Source organism: Pocillopora verrucosa, chromosome 2 (genome assembly GCF_036669915.1).
Source record: "Pocillopora verrucosa isolate sample1 chromosome 2, ASM3666991v2, whole genome shotgun sequence".
NCBI classification, from domain to species: Eukaryota; Metazoa; Cnidaria; class Anthozoa; order Scleractinia; family Pocilloporidae; genus Pocillopora; species Pocillopora verrucosa.
Genome location: NC_089313.1, coordinates 13,001,737 through 13,019,084, shown reverse-complemented (window position 1 = coordinate 13,019,084; position 17,348 = coordinate 13,001,737). Strand labels below are relative to the sequence as shown.

At 38.5% G+C, this 17,348-nt stretch overlaps 2 protein-coding genes across 3 annotated transcripts; one reads left to right on the top strand and one right to left on the bottom strand.

Annotated features, from left to right (window-relative positions):
* Positions 1 to 6: 6 nt before the first annotated feature.
* On the top strand, positions 7 to 8,465 carry LOC131768923 (14-3-3 protein epsilon). 2 transcript variants are annotated; one of them, XM_059084626.2, is made up of 4 exons: positions 7 to 180; positions 478 to 775; positions 7,103 to 7,446; positions 8,039 to 8,465. In XM_059084626.2, the coding sequence occupies exons 1-4, from the start codon at positions 117 to 119 to the stop codon at positions 8,089 to 8,091; spliced, it is 759 nt and encodes a 252-aa protein (XP_058940609.1). In that variant the 5' UTR covers positions 7 to 116; the 3' UTR covers positions 8,092 to 8,465. The 2 variants fall into 2 exon arrangements, with proteins under 2 accessions (XP_058940609.1, XP_058940610.1); XM_059084627.2 differs by lacking the exons at positions 7,103 to 7,446; positions 8,039 to 8,465 and adding exons at positions 4,257 to 4,609; positions 5,195 to 6,006 and having other exon boundaries at positions 11 to 180.
* A 997-nt stretch (positions 8,466 to 9,462) lies between these two features.
* On the bottom strand, positions 9,463 to 16,801 carry LOC131768925 (14-3-3 protein epsilon-like). The gene is made up of 5 exons (XM_059084628.2): positions 16,587 to 16,801; positions 14,536 to 14,619; positions 13,137 to 13,437; positions 11,550 to 11,893; positions 9,463 to 10,551 (listed from the first exon to the last, which is right to left on the bottom strand). Exons 2-5 carry the CDS (start codon positions 14,609 to 14,611, stop codon positions 10,535 to 10,537), a joined length of 738 nt encoding a protein of 245 aa, XP_058940611.2. The 5' UTR covers positions 14,612 to 14,619; positions 16,587 to 16,801; the 3' UTR covers positions 9,463 to 10,534.
* Between the last annotated feature and the right edge of the window lie 547 nt (positions 16,802 to 17,348).

The following is a 17,348-nucleotide window of genomic DNA, read 5'->3' as shown; positions in this document are numbered from 1 at the left end:
GTGATTATTTCCGTCTTGTTCACCGCGCCCCGCGTCCATCTTGAATTTTTCGGTTCGGGAAGTTATAACTGAACGGTTTCATCCGAGCGGTATCTTTCGTAGCTTTGCCCATCGACATGTCTAAAAAAGACAACTTGGTTTACAAGGCCAAGTTGGCCGAGCAGGCTGAGCGTTATGACGGTTTGTATACGATTTGTTGCCTCTTTTTTATTTTTGCAGAGAGTTGTAGGATGGGTCATCCATGGAATTTGACTATATACTGTGTGATTTTAGTTCGCCGACCAACATTATGACCGTTTAAATAAGTGTCTCTGTTAGTATCAAACTAGTATCATGGTAGACAATTTTAGCAGGAGTGTGATTTCTGGTCGAAGTTTGACAGGGGCTCAGATCTACCTATCAATGTAATGTTTACTTGCCGCTTCACATATCTATGTTTCGAAGGATTTCGAAGGTGCTATTTGCTTCTTATTACAGAGATGAAAGATCATATGAAGGAAATTGCACTGGAAGGTGGAGAACTTTCGATAGAAGAACGCAACTTACTCTCAGTTGCCTACAAGAATGTCATTGGTGCGAGAAGAGCTTCTTGGCGCGTTCTCTCAAGCCTGGAGAAAACCCAAAACGACGAACCCAAGAAGGAAGTAATAAAAACATACAAAGAGAGCGTGGAAACGGAATTAAAGGGCATCTGCAGTGAAATTTTAGAATTATTGGATGGCAACCTGATAGAAAACGCCAAAGATCCGGAATCGAAAGTCTTCTACCACAAAATGTAAGTTACAGTGTTTCAACATGTCAATAATTTTTGTATATTAAATTAGATTACCGCTGCGTATGATTTATCTCAATAAGTGCATTGATCATTAAAAATTCGAGGTGGGCAAACGTTGATACCTTGTCAGTCTTATGTCTTCCAAAGGCCAGGAGTGTGAGCATAGGATTTGAGGAAAATGGAGGGAAAGGTGAACCTGTAATCGAGAGGGGAAATCACGCATGTCATACTATGTACAGTACATGTTTGGCCTCTCCATATCAGCTGTTGAAGCCCTTTGTCAGACATATCTTGCCTTGTGTACAGTTGAAAGCTTGTTCTTAGTTTAAGCTGTACTTTTGCATGTACAGTATTCATAGAGGAATTATTTTCTCTATGCTATGGATTTTTTTCCAATATGCTTGAGGTTTTCAGCCTTGAGTTCTTTATAATTTGGGCCTCTTATTTGTGGAAATTTTTAGGGAAAATTTAAAGTGATGAATATTGTAATGGGTTATGTGTATGTATACTCAGTGGGCAAGATTGAAATTGTTTAGTTTTTTAAGGGGAATTAGGCCTGATATGGAACAGATGAACAAGAAAAGGCTGATTTTGCTGGTCTGCTCTAACAAGCGCAAGGAACCTTTTTTTCCCCTTCAGATGATACATCAGCCACAAATAATTATTTATTAATTTCAATGTAGGTGCCACTTTTGAATAACAAAGTGAACAGATAAATGCTGTGAATATTGTTCAAATTCCCTGTCTTTGCTTTTCTTTGAACTCAACTTAAGCAAATTTGTGTTAAACTTACATCTATCTGTGTTTGTGCCTTATGGCATGACATCAGTATGATGTCATACAATGAGGTTTAGGTATTTAGCTGAGATACACTCACTGCTCCATTCTCTGATCTGTCATAATTAATTTATGCATTGAATGAGGATCAAATGCTTTATCCCCTGCCTTTCCTACTAGGTATTGTTCCGTCCCCATAGTCGTGCTATTGTCTTTTATTTATATACCTGGTGGGTGGGACAAAGGCAAGAATGTTTGCAAGTTCATGGAGTGATCAACAGATTTAAAATGGTATCTTTCATGGGTGTGGTTTGCAAAAATTATCCAGGTTGTTTTTTCCCTTCCTTTCTCTTCATTCTTGATCAAAGCGTACTTTAATAGACCTCACAAATGAAGGAGCAATTTTCAAGAGAGTATCAATTCAGAGAGAAAAGGGCCTTAAAAGTCATAAAATCGACAATGACAATAGTCCCAATAATAGGTATGGAAATATTTTGTCAGACTGTAGGCTGAAATCTTTTAGGTGGTTATTTCTTTTTTTTCACGCCATTCTTGATCTTAATACACCTTTGTAAATCTCATAAACAAAGAGCAAACATGCTAAAGAATACTCCCCTGGAAAGAAGTGGGCTTCAAAGTCTCAAGTCTTTACACATCTTTGGCAGCAAATTACCATGTTTTGAGGTTTTGCAGTTTTCATTCAGCTGATTTATCTTTGTTTGGGGTTTTACAGATTTCACTGGATTTGACCCTTTCTGTTTGTTTTGCAATTACCTTTAGAGGTATTTTGCCCCTGGTGTGGCAGCTTGAAATTTAATTACTTGCTTGGGCTCAGATTGAATTTTCAGCACCAATTTGGCTGTCTTCAGTATATTTTTCCTGTTTGGCCATCAATTTATCTGACTTAAATATAACCTGTGGCTAAGGTTAAGTGTTACTGCTAAGGCTTTTAAAGTAAAGAATAAACTGATCATGTAAGGATATGTCATGCAATATTGAAGGAAATGGCAAAGGATTTTAAAAGTGAATTATTAAGATTTGCTGTGCCATGAGGTAGCTCCAAGAGTACTTTGATTGAAAGCAGGGAGTTCTCCCATGTAAAGTATTTTTGATACTTGATTTTTTACTCTGGGAACATGCTTTGTAGAATTGTCAACAACATAGACTCTGAAGGCTTGCAGTTGTTGTAAAGCATGTCACTATTGTTTCCTGTTGTCAGGAAACAAAATCTCATGATATCAAGAGCAGGGATTTCCATATGTTTACAAAGAAAATACTTTGGTTTTGGCTGAAATCAGGCAGTTTGGACAACTTAGGTAACAATAAGATTGATCATATTGTTGCCATTTTACTTTGCAATAGTACTCTTTTTGGTTCCTGTCAGGTTTAGGAAAATGACAGGAAGCAAAATTAGTGTCTGGTGTCCTTAGGTATGGAAGAAACTGAGATACTATTGAAATTCATGCGTAAATTTTTACTGGTAAAAAGTGTTGCATGGGTTTTTTTTTTTTAACTAGAAAACAAGCTTATTTTGTAGGGTGAAGCAAGAAAAATGGCACTGTTTAAAGCTTACACTCTGTGCAAGTTAAGGTTTAGTTAATTGTGATAAAAAGTTGCACACTTTCTAGGAATTAGACGGAAAAAATTACAGTGAATTGCTGGAAAATGTCTCCCATCACATGAATTGAAGTCAGTGAGAGTGGATGAGGCAACCCTCACCATATGCTTGACATCTCTTAATTGGCAGGGGTTACACCTTTTGTCTTGTTGGCACCCTTTCCCATCTTGTTGAGTAAAATTTATTTTAAGTATCCAAAGTAAGCTGTAAGATTTCATTTGAAAAAAGTTTTGAATAGCATGTCATTATTGTATTCTTAAGTTATAGAACCAAAAGATAGTCTCCAATTGGCAAATCCAGTCCATCTAATCAAAATTTACATAGTTTTCTTTTCTTTTTTTTTTCCTGCTCTGATTCTCAACATTGTAGAGCTGTAATTTGGTCTTGGCTCTGCTCATGTACAAACTTGAAATATTGTGAAGCTTCTCTCTTCAATTTTCTGTCATTTACAGCATTCATCACACAAGACTGGTGTCCCTTGTTTTTCCTACCATCTTTGTATTAAAGATGTTGGATCTTTATTTATAACTACTAAGTCGTATGGTTGCAAGAAAAATTTAAGGGCAATGCCAAAAGTTTGAAACGTTCAGGAAGTGGTTCTCCAGATACAATTCCAGCATCATGAAACAGATGTCGATTAAGGACCACATCTGTTTTTTAAATGAAATTCTATTAATTCTATCTCCTAGCCATTTTGTTTTGGGTCAGTTTTATTGTATTCAATTTTTTGTTTTTTGTGTTTCCAAACATTATTTTCCAATTTGTCTCACTTATCAAATAGATTGAACACCTAGATTCTGTTTCAGTGTATTTCAACAAACAAGTTTATTGAAATCCTATTGAAGTCAGGGTGCTCTTTGTTTGTCCAAAAAATTGTTTTTTTTATGGGATTTGAAATCTTGCAGCCTGCCAAGGAAAGTTATCCTCTTAGATGACTCATTCTAATGTATCTGTAAGTGTTCTTCTTTTAATTCCTACATACAAAAGAGTTGATTAGCATTGGGCACCACTTTACCAGTTTGAGAAAACAGTCTATGGAAATCCCTGTTCTTTCCTAACCTCCCTTCTGTAACTTTTTGTTTGAAGGAAGGGAGACTACTGGCGCTATCAGGCTGAGTTTCTTCCTGACAAAAAGGATGATGAGTCAGTTCCTAAAGAAATTGCCAAGTCTCTTAAGGCTTACGAAGATGCTCATGAACATGCCAAGGAGCTGCCATGTACACATCCAATAAGACTGGGACTGGCTCTCAACTTTTCCGTTTTCTATTATGAGATAAAGAATGAACCAGATAAAGCATGTAAATTGGCAAAGGAAGCATTTGATGAAGCTATTGCTGCACTTGAACTACTGTCAGAGGACAAGTATAAGGATAGCACTTTAATTATGCAGCTCCTTAGGGACAACTTGACTCTGTGGACATCAGAGACCCAAGGAGAAGGTATGTTTTTGTCTCTTAATTGAAATTATGTTTTGATTTTGACCCTTCTAATCAGATTTAATTAAGTAGTTTTTTAACAGTGCAAGGTCATTTCTGCAGAATTCAATTTCATTTTATTTTTTTTTTTGACATTGTGCCCTCCAAAAATTTAAAAGATTTTTTATAGCAATTAAATCTGGAGAAGCTGTCTTCTCTAACTTTAATGCTTGTGACGCATGCAGGAATTTAGCCCTGAAAGATATAATTTGAGGCATTTGTTTCAATATTTCACTCTGCTTCAGAAATTCCATGAAGATGATTGAATATTGACATCTAAGTTTGAGCTGGAGTTTGCCAGACAGTTAATTTGTCTTTTATTTATGAATACAGAATTGTAACATAGTGTGTGTTTACAGTGTGGATTTTCTGGAAATTTCACTGGCTTTATATGTATAGGATTCCCAAAGTACAAGCCGCTTGACTCTACTAACTAGAAAGGTCTGGTTACGTTTTTAAGTAGCAGGTGTCTGGCAATAGCAAATAACTGAGAGTAATTTCAGCGTGGATGTTTTAGGCCCTCTTAACTTTGATTGTGTTACATTATAGACATTGAAGTGCAAGATGTAGAAGACAAGGATTCCTGAAGAATTCCAAGGAAGAATGGAGACATCTTAATTAGTTTATAGGACATGAATATCCACTTGCATCTTTTTTTTTTTGTCATTGTTGTAGAGTGAGCATCACGGAATGTGAATGATTCCTGCATGGGTTTATGCTTAGGTTTTTAGTTAGCAGCACATGCTTGGCTTTGTGCCTGTTCAGCCATTTCTCAACAACAACCATGTTTCATATCAGTTTGAAGTACATTTAAGTGTAACATGGCAGTGTAGATATGGCTCAGGCCACTCTTGTGTCAACTAAACTCCAACAGAAAGTCCCAGCAAGGAAGCCTAACTAATTTGTAAATTATTTCCAGTTCTCTTTCCATGGATTCTTAGTGTTTCTAAGAGATAAGTGATGATTATTTTAGGTCTTAAATGTATTTTCATCCATATTTCCCCTTGTACATAGGGAATTGTATGATTTACTTTCTTCTTTGAGATATTAAAGTGAAGTATAGATATTGCTGTACGTATGCATTTTTTAGCAATAAAGCTTAAGGTGGACCTGGAAGTGGGTCAGTTACTTTTGGTATTTCCAATAAGTTGATGAGCATCAGGAGAGAGAGTCCATTTTCACAAAGTACTTTTAAAACAGATATCGTAGAAATAAAACATGTTCAGTCCTAGCATGCAACATTTAGTGTCATTTAGTGTATTTGATGTTTTGAATCTGGTATTTGACAGACTTTGGATTAGTAACCATCAAAGTCATTCCGATATAATTATCTTGATAATAAATTAAAGTATAGCTCTATAGGAAGTCTTAGAGTGAGTAATTTAGAACTTGACCATGCTCAGAATGATCTCTCTACCCTTTGACTCCTAAGAGTGACTGCTATCTGATTTCTCCTTACAATACCAGCCTCGTATCACACATTGAGGTCAAAAGAGTAGAGGAAACGATCTCCAACAAAAGGAGCTCCTTGTTATTATTTGGGAGAGTTATGGAGAATATGTAGACTGCTGTTGAGGTGTGAAGGAGTAACGCATCATTTCATGACTAAAATTAAAAAAAACCTTGAAAGTCTCCTTTCCCAGTTTATTAATCAGAAGGCCTGTCCAGAAGAAAGTCACGTTGACCATGCTTTGGAATAAGAGTTATTATGTGGCAAAGGAAGGAGCTTGATTCTTGCATCTGCCTGCATACAGTGTCAGAAATGTTAATTTGGCAGTGTGGCCAGTATCTTTAATTTTACCTTTATCTATTCTCCTTGTTAGATTACTCAGAGGAAAATTGTTTCTTGATTTTCGTCATTACTTTTAGCTCTCTGAAAACAACTGAAATGTAGTCTAAATAAAAATTTTTTGTACGGGATATCCCATCCTTAAGTGTTTACAGACCTATATTCAGTGCATTTGAACCTTATCGGGTGTAGTGTGTTCTCTTGGACACAAAAAATTGAAATTTTTTATCAAGTTCAAGGACTTCAATCCGTGAAAACTCTGTTCTGCATGTGAGACTTGTGTGAGCGGCTGAGGGGGGATGTAACGATTTCTCCAGTATAAAGGATTAAGAGTGTTTAAACTCACTTGGATTGGAGTATCAGGCTCTACAAGCTACACAGTGGTGCCCATACTCAAATACTCTGCGATGGAAAGGGTACTATCCACACAACATGTCTGGAGGGTGGGGGTGGGTAGGTTTGCAATTTAAGAAGGTTTGGAAAGTGGTGAAAACTTGTAAATTTAAAATGAAATAGTTCCTAGAGGACCATTTGAAATAAGTGTTTTAGCTGGAAATCTTAAGCAATACTCCCTCCATTCTCCCTCACCACTGTCGGAAAAGAAAATTAAGCATAAAACATAACCCGTATTGAGCTAAGTAATGATGAGAGTTGTATCAACTTCACAGGAAAGGAGACTATTTCCGTTATAAGGCTGAATTTAGTAAAGATGATGAGAGGAAGAATGCTGCACAGAAATCCCTTGAGGCTTACAAAGCAGCATCTGATCTAGCAGAGATTGAACTGGCATCCACCAATGCCATTCGCCTGGGCCTGGCTCTCAACTTTTCTGTGTTCTATTACGAAATCCTCAACTCACCAGATCGGGCATGTCGGTTGGCCAAGACAGCATTTGATGAAGCCATTATCAAGATAGAGACTCTGGAAGAAGACAAATATAAAGACAGCACATTGATCATGCAGCTCCTGAGAGACAACTTGACACTTTGGACTTGTGACATGCAAGGAGATGGTGAGTTATACTTTTTTGTAGCTCCTATTGCTAGGGCCACTTTTAGTTAAGCACCTTGTTGCCGACCCCTTTGGAGAATCATTTGTTGGGGGGTAAAAAATCAGAGTTGCCTCTATCCTCTGTCTTCTTGCAGCCACAATAAGATTAAGCCTTCATTTCGACACAAACACAAACACAAAACATGACTGGTAGTTTTGTGGGAGTCAGGTGAAATACAAAAGCTTCAGAATTCAAAAAACTAGTGGCACAGTTGTAGGTGGAAATCTTTTCGTCTCAGGGGAGTTTTAATTTTCCTCACTTCATTCCTCACTCAGCTCCACTGCTATATTTAGCAGAACCACTGCTGAAACACCCCTACCCTACCCTCCCCCCCTAAAAAACTAACAACATTATAGAGTTAAAAAACAAAAAAACAATCTTCACAGCCCCAAAGGCATAATAGCTTTCATTTTGAAGAGGAAGTTATCCTCCTACTTCCTTTCTTGAACAACTTTATTGAAATATGCCTTGGTTTTTTGTTTTTGTTTTGTTTTGTTTATTTATTTATTTATTTTTTTTTATCAAATTGATCTGTGAACTGTTTGATTTACAGAGGAGGGTAGAGAAGATATGAATGTCCAAGATATTGATCAAGATGATGTGTGAAGACAATCTGCATCATGTCACTGTTGGTCATATATATACTCGTAGAGTTTTTACATGTATACTACTATCTAAGACATGTAATATATAGATTGTTATGTTGATTATATACAATGAAAAAAAATAGTATTATCCACAACTGTTTTGTTCTTGTTAGCTTAAATTGCATGCATATAGAGTCTTTTTCTAAAGTTGTTTGAGAGAATAATTGGACCATGCTATAACATCGTTTAAGCTGCCAGTGATTTGAATATTTGATCAGTACTCAATTGTTATAGAGACAGTTAAGATAAACGCAAATGTGTCAGTTCAAAGTGCGTTCAAGAGATTGTTTGTAAATTTTAGGCAGTCAAAATAAAGTTGACCTGAGGAAAGTGTTTGATTTGTTACAATTTATTGTCGAAAGATGGCCTTATGATGTCAGCGCAACTGGATTAATGGAAATAGAAAATCAAAATTTTCAGATAACTGAACAGGCATACTTGGACTTTAGAAACTCTTGGGAAACCCCTGTGACTTTGCAGACGGCTGTTGGTGATTGTGCTTGCTAATCACTTCCGAACCAGCCAATCAGCGTGCACGGAAAGCACTATTCACCTGAGTGTGTGGCATGTAACCACTCCATTTGTCGCGAAAATATGCACGGATATTAGTCTGCAGACATTGGCAGTTCCTCGAAGCTCACACTTTTCCTCGAGCGTCGCTCTCGGAAAGCTGTTAACATTTGGTAACGGATGATGTCCGCGGACAAATATCCGTGCATATTTTCAGACGACAAGTAGCGAAGCCACTTAAAATTGATACATGAAAAATTTGATCTATGCAAGCAGGTGCTATTTTGATAATCTCAAAAATTAACCTTTTTAAAGAGTCTAAACTACGAGATATGAATACAAATTAGAAACAAGGGCCGGATTATTAAAGCGCTCATGCATGTTTCGTCTACCGTAATTCCAGTGCACCCATGTTGCAATCGTTCATCGGGCGTGGCTCCATTACTGTGTGCATCCATCTCCCCTCCCCCATCCGTCCCCTCCGCCTCTTTCACATACCTCCCCCTTGTGAAAAATTTAGAATTTGATTACCCTGAAACATATTTGCCAAATGTATAATTTTCTTTCGGACACGGTGCTGTTTCAAAGTAGCCTTCAACATTATAATGACGGATGATATCGCCTCACAAATCAAATTGTTACTCCTGTTCTCCCCCTCCCCCACCTTACCCTATTCAAACCAAGTTTTGGCGATGAAAAATACAAAATTCTTTGGAAAGGAAGGGGTGAAATCAAATGGTTGAGGAGTTGAGTTTGTCAAATAATCCTAAAAGTACGAGCGTATCCCAACTCGATGTGTCGCTGATTGCAAGTCATCACGTGAAGTTTTCAGGCGTTTATTTACACTAAAGTACCAGCTCTCAAGTTTAAATTTGCAAAGCTAATTGCATTAATGATATTCTCTGACAGGAGGCTATGAGCGATTCATAACCGTCTACGTTTGGCGCTTGCTAACTCCCAAAAATATTTCAAAAAAGACAAGTTGTCTTCTTTTTGAAACTCTGTGGCTTTACTACAAAAATATAAATTGAGAGGACTAAAAGGCGTTTATCAGACTACAGATTTTAGTAAATTTCTTCTCAAGTTATTGTCATTAGGGATCAGCCGTTATTTATTGCCGGGTTTTGGGGGGGAGGGGGGTTGGGAGGATCACATGGTTTTAAAGGGGAACGGAAGGGGTACTAGTCGTCGCCAACAGTTTTTATCGTGATACAACCAAAATCCTCTGACCCCTACCCCCTTCGGCGATAAATGATGACCGGTTCCCATATTGCAGGTCTTCTTGGCGGGGGGGGGGGGACGATAATTTTATTGAATTACTTGCTTGCATGACGTACTGCTCAGAGTATCGCTGATTTGCTAAACGAAGAAAAAATTGACGTACTTTTGAGCAAAGACATATCCCTGTGATCATACACAGTTTCATTCCCTTTCTTCTTACTGCAGACGGTGAAATTACCAGTAAATCCTTGGAAAGAGGCTGTTTTCTAGTGTTCCAGGTGACGGCTTGGAACCGAAAAGTGAGGCGTGCATTAGAGCGTACCGGTAAAATTGCGAAAGAACAAAATTCTTGCATTCAAAAGCATAAGGTGGATGGAAAGATATCGTTGGCCCTTCTTGAGCTAAAACCCTCCCTAATTATAGCCTATAATTAAGGGTGTCACTGTTGACAGTACTGTTGTTTAAATTTGTGTCATGTTTTTCCATTTTGTTAGAAGCTTTCCAACCTCCCAACAACTTTCCTTCATTTATAGAACGCTAAATTCTGGTAAGTCAGAGGTTAAGAAATAAAATATTCTTTCTATGATAAGTGTTTCAGTTATCGTCCAGCTAGATTAATTTTCCTTAAGACAAGGTCAATTTTTTCAATGTTGATAATAGATATGGCTGACTCAGTCGTCTTCTACACCTGAAAGTGAAAAATAGAATATGGCATCAATCAGTAAAGTATTTAACCCTAGTCTCATACTCAGACCTTCCACGGCCAAGCTGTTGTACATTTCAGTCACAGTTAAACGGTAAGATCTTGGTACGAGATTAAGTTAACCCTTTAACACCAAAGATCTCATTACTTAGTCCTCCCAATCTACCATACAATCGTTATGATGTTAGTTTGGAAAATTTGGTATTAGATCAACTGATAATCCCTTAATTGATTATTTTCTTTATTCTCATCACGTTTTCCTTGATATTGTATGGATATTGTGAGGAGAAATTACGTCTTTGTCACTCATACGAACTTTGTATTAATGCTACATCAGCATGGCAGAGACTTTGTTCAAAATATATTCTGAAACTGTAGTAGCATCTTCGTACACCGAAATGCATGATTGGTAAATTCGTTGAAATCATCTTTCTGTTCCTCCAATGTTACCTGGGTAATAGTATAAGTGGTAAATTACACCCCTGTTTAACTTATAATAAGGTACACTCTCACACTAATTTTGTGGGACGCTTCTCCAGAACAACGTCTATGGAGTTCTTTCGCCTCTCTCTTATATGCCAATGCGTCAAATCCAAGTTAAATATAAGCAATACCCAATTTTCCGTTAACAAAAGTCTCAATTGAAGTTGCAATCACGTAAAGGTCTGTGCTTCGTCAAGGTCTTTAAGGAACGGGTAATAAGTCTCCTCGTTTGAAATACGTTTTAACCTATTCATATGGGATTTTAAGAACACAATAGGACTGATTTACAAATATTTCTAACTCCCGTTGTAACAGCTTTCATTACTGAGGGGATAAGTTGAATTTTTGGTTAGTGACCTCACTTACCCGGACGATCAGACCACAGAATCACATTGATACGCTGCGCGCGCTGCAAGCTCCGCTATTATTATTAACATTATTATTACTAATCCTTACTGAAGGCGCGGTAGAGCAAAACCGATCGTTTATGCCGCACTCACCTTCCTCCTGCATTTCCGAAGTCCATAGTGTCAAATTATCTCTCAGAAGCTGCATAATCAAAGTGCTCTCTTTGTATTGGCTTTCGTTTCCGGACGGGTCCAGATCCTTCACAGCCTCATCAAACGCTGCCTTCGCCAGTTTACAGGCAGCACCTGGGGAATCGAGTATCTCATAGTAGAACACGGAGAAGTTTAGTGCCAAGCCCAGTCGGATGGGGTGCGTGGACTGCAGCCTGGAGGCAGCTTCATCTGCAGCTTTGTAGGCCTCCAACGCTTGGTTTGATGGGGCCTTACGTTCATCGCCTTGTAAAATCTCCGTGAGGTATCGGTAGTAATCGCCCTTCCTGGAAATCAGAGATGAGGGAGGAAAGATAAATCGTGGCCAGGAAACACTCACTCGTTATCTTCAGTGCCAGCCGAAGATCAGAGAGCCACCAGAGATATTGATTAACTAAACTTCCCTCCCTATTCCCGAAGAATGAATCAGAACTCCACCTGCAAGCGGACATGCTAGCATTTTTCTCCCTCAAAGACTAAATTTCAGTAAACTGTTCTCCTAAAGTGTATTCAGATGTAGTGCGCTTTTCATTCGAATGTCGTAAATTAAATCAAAATTTAAGTATAATCAAAATAACACATCGAAACAAAGACAAGTATCCAAGAAGGTATAATGAAATTTCGCAGGAAACACATGCAAGGAAAAGTCCCGATTACTTAAGGTTTTGCATCTTATTGTCGATGACTGGTTGGGGTAGACGCTACTGCAAGCTTTCCAGACCAATCACAAAGGGTACTAAAAAAACCAAACAATCAACCCCGCATCAATTTAGGCCCTCAAATGGAAATTGTTGTTCTAAAGCTAGTGATAGCGTAGCTCTTTCTTTTTTTTCCTTTTGTTGAAGGAAAGTTTACCTCATAGACCAAAGTTTACATAGTACTCCACGTTTTTGGACATGTTGCATGTCCTGCTACTGTTTCCAAGGGTGATCTTTTACGCTTTACTTATGATATTCCTCACTGCATTTTAGCGCTATCAATCTTATGTAAGCGCAAGAACGCTCTTATTATCCGCTTCTAGGCGTAATTCTTATATTTGGGAGCTTGGGAGAACTTCAAGATTTGTTTTCCAACAATCACAGTGCTTTAACACGTGCTACCCTTGAAATTGTACCTCAGCTTCGACCACTTATCGCTGAGACAAGACTAAATGAAACAAAACTATGACTATAAAACCAACGAATGGCTGAAGACTTAGGAGATGCTTCGCACGTGCCAAGGGGGGGGGGGGAGTTTTATTCGTGCCACAATAACTTATACCTAAGCTCCCTATAAGGCTCTGAAAAAGGCTCTGTAGTAATCCAATGACACTACCCCCCCCCCCCCTTATTGGCAATCAGTTTTCCACAGTCCCCTCTCTGACCCCTGTTAAAGACCGACTGACTCCTCTGTTCACTTGAAAAACCATGTGACCTCCCCAAAAATCCTCTGACACCCTCACCCCCCCTCCACCCCATCCCCGGTAATAAATGAATGGTCCCTAACAATAAATATAACCCATTCCATTTCAATAATCTCAAATCCACTTACATTTTATAGAAAAATACTTTAGACTCTTCTGTGTCAGCATTCGGTATAAGATGATCATCTAAAAGTTTCAAAATTCCGGAGGATATTTCTTGTATCTCCTTTTCTACCTTCTCCCTGTATTCTGTCACAGTTTTTTTGCTCTTAGCGTCCCCTTCGTGTTTCACCTCCAGGCCACTGAATATTCTCCATGCTGCACGTCTGGCACCGATAACGTTTTTGTAGGCCACAGACAGCATATTTCGCTCCTCTGTCTCCAGAACTTTAGACATTACCACTATGCTTTTCATAGCTTCCAGCATATCTTATAAAAAAAAAAATAGAAGGCGGTTCATCAGTAACGGTTATTCTCAGCTGTCGAGTGAAAAGTCGGCTGAAATTACAAGTAATATTTCAGATAAAGCTTGGTTACCACTAGCAACATAACGATCAGACCTAGAGTGCTTTTCGATTAAATGTCGTAAAATCAAAACCAAGCTATTACGACAGCCAATCAGAAAAATATCTCAAAGTGAACACAGCAACCCGCCTGAAGCGCGGGAAACGCAAGTAACCGAGGTGTAGAATAGCCTCAGTTCGACATCTGATTGGTTAAGAAGGCGAGAATTTCGAACCAATCACTTAGCCAAAGCCCAGCACTGGATAATTTTCGATATTCAATTACATTTGCTGCCATTTCATCCTTAAGGTAGTTATTATCTACAAGAAATGAATCTGAGGCATAGAGGAAATAGAAGAGCTCCTCGACTGATATCAAAGCAATTTTTAGGATGTCACACGCAGAATACAATAAATAAATATATGTTTGTATGCCTGCGTTTATGTACTCTGGAATTCGAGTTTCCGCGTCGAAATAATCGTAGACTAGATTGATGATTCTCTTTAACTCTTTCACTCATAAGATCTCATTAGTCTGTCTTGGTCACGCATAGGAGTTGTAGGGTTTAGTTAGATTATGTCGACCATAAGCACCTTTGTGGCTATGCTTTCAGCGTTCCAATTATGACAGAGGCAGGGTAGTGACCTGGGGGGAGGGGGGGAACTTCCTGGTGGTAGGTTAATGGATGGGATTGCATTTTCAATAGAGTGGGGTCGCACAGTTTAAGGATTTTGGAGGTAAGAAAATTCTGGTAATTAGAGATTTAAAAATGAGAAGATTCACGATTAACAAGTGACTAAGTTGAGATCGCAAAAATCGCATTTGCCCAAGAGTGACTTAGATGGGTTCTATAGTTGGCTCCCACTATCATGGGGTAGGGAGTTCTGAGAGGTCAGTGGAATATATCTCGCAAAAATCGACCCAAGTGTCCCTCCCCCCTCCCGGGTAGAAAAGGTTAAACTGACGAGGCTTTTCTGAAATAATCTCGTAAAACACGCACGGAAAATAAAATGGGTTACTTACCATCATATCTTTCTGACTGCTCAGCCAAATTAGCTATAATCAACAGTTCTCCCTTGTCCTTAGTTCCGCTCATCATGTCAAAGTCTAACGATCAGAGGAAATGTGGAGATGGAGTAAACTAATTCGATTTCAATAGGAGATAATAATTCTTTAGATCGAAGAGGCTCAGAGAGGCGTTTTTGATCTGTAACCTTATTCTACACGCTCGCGACCCAAAATCATCGTTTTTCTATCACGCTGAGCCTGCATAACCCTGAGTGGGGATTGTGGACAAGGGTTGGGAGTCTAGAGGCCCATCTCCATCTAAGTTTACACCGATTTCCGTCGTCTCGGCAAAGGCTGGAAAGCGGAGCTCTCGATCCAGATTTTAGCCCTATAACCACCGGTATCTCTCTCTTCTACAACACCAGAATTAAGAGAAAAGCCAAAAAAGGCGTGACTAAGGGGGAGGGGGGTGGTTAAGTCAGCCTTCAATGCGCTTGTTCACAAGCTAATGAGCAGAAATTGAGTTGGTGAACAGTTTGAGAAGAGACTGCCTACTCTTCCTTTTTATGCGCTTTTTCTGCACTCAGATATCGACTGCACGCAGATTTTGAGGCAAGTTTTATGGTAGTATTTAGATTAAATTCTGAATTTTGTTCATGATTTAGTGCGCTTTTTCCCATCGTCATTGGCCTCAGCTAAATTTGGACCATGGCAAAGTAACCTGAGCTGCCATTTCTTTTGCAGAAAAAAAAGGAAAAGAAAGAGATTAAGAAGACTCGTCTGTTGAGCCGGCACTATGCTGGTTTCCAAAATGATCCGCACCGAAATAGCTCTGTCCTACCGCTTTAACCACACGTTAAGCTCACGGTCGTGCCAGTTTCGCTTATTATGAACGGGAAAATGCATGTCAAGCTCTTACGCGGAATTTAGCTTTTTGTTGGCGTTTGGCGTGTTTTGAAAGCCATGACCTTCTTCAGTCTCGGCATTACAATAGAAAATGTTTTTAAAAGCCAATCGAATTATCTTGAGATCTTCTGGGTAACTGAAACTTTTCGAGCATTATTAACGAAAGTAATCAGGCCGAAATTTCCTGAAGCCAATTAATTACAAAGACGGGACTTTAGGATTAAATATGTCTAACAAAAAGCAAAATGGATTTTATCGTAATATCAATTGCTCTTAAGGAAAAAATTGAATCAAATACCAAAGAATATAAATGCTTAAAAAATTCTCAAGAGAGAATTGTGTATCTCTCTAGGCGTTACTGATGATTACTTAAAATGGTATTATTTGTCCATTCATGTGCATAACCTCCCTGTAGCCATAATACAAATTGTTTGTCTGGGCTAACTCGCGGTAATGAAATTCTTTATCTGTCACCCTATCTGCCTCTTAACTGCCATATTCGTATTTGCATGTCACAATAATGTCTGCAATATTCGGTAAACGGAGCAAAACTCATCGAATCAAACATGTACATGCCTAATTGTATTTCAGAAAAAAAAACATTTTTTGATTTTTTGCTCTCGATTTAAGAACTTAAAATTCATGCTTTCGTTATGTAAGAAGAAAGATTTGGCGTTCACTATCAAATGTTCAGTTCGCGTGATCAACTATATGTACTTTTTCGTCACAACGAGCTAAGTTATGCACATGAAGGTTGTAAAGTAACTCAAGCGTGGAATAAACTCACGGAAAATGGCTGGCGCTTTAACTGCAATTCCTTGTTAGTTTTGTCACCTTTTGTGTACGGATGAGTTTTAAAAATACCCTAAGGAAATCATCAACTGCAAATGATCGCGTTAATAGGAACTCTTTCTAAAGGGCACAGTAATCTTGGTGGCGGTATGGAAGTTGACTAAACACCGTCGCTGATTTGCAATAGAGTTTATAGGCTAACTCTACGGAAACATTTTGCATTTAATCGCTCCAACAGATCTTGAGTTAAGATTTACTGCCGGTAAGTATAGAGTTAACAGTCGTTTCATGATCGCAACACAAACAGACGCGAATCGAGTTATAGTCGGCACGCCTGCTAAACTTCACGGACATGATTACTAACTTACCGTATGAAATAAGCGTTCGATTTCGTTTCTTCAGCGTACTGATTTGTTTCTCCTCCCACAACCGATCAAACTGCAACCGATGAGTGAGTGAAGTAGGGTGTATATAAACACTACTGGTACTGTTGATTAAACTTGAACTTAAGACACGTCCACAAAAATTCTAATAAAGGGCTCTTTTTGTTCGACGATATGACCTTGTGGGTCATTGAAGCTAATTTGAGATCTCACTGGAACCCAAACTACCAGGCCGTGCATGTCTGTTCTACACGACCCATCACATTTTGTCTCGAGGGTGTTAAGGCTTGATAAAGACCAGCGCTTGCATTGTAATGTCTCTATTCAACGATTAGATTATTTTAAAGAAGGAGAGGATATCGAGGTTTGGGAAGGATGCTATGACAACAGTTTACTAGGGTTTAAGAGCCAAGTCCTTTATTTTCGCAATGGGTGGCGTGTATTTCAGCTTTTCTTGTCTATTGGTCTTCACTCTCTTGGTACAGACTGCAACATCATTACTTTGTAAAAAGGTTTTTTTTGTGTGTGTGTGTGTATTGTACTGAATTTTTTTTTTTATCAAGAATTCATCAGTGATTGGCGAACCAAATTATGTTTTCTTATGCGTAATCTCTCTCCGGTGTAGGTCGAGTTCGTAGACCAACGAGAACGCAGAATTTGCTTCAGAAAACAAGTCTAATGTTTTAATTTATTCCTAAATTTATGAAATATTACTTGTTGAAGACCCTCAATCCTCCAAGAAAGTGT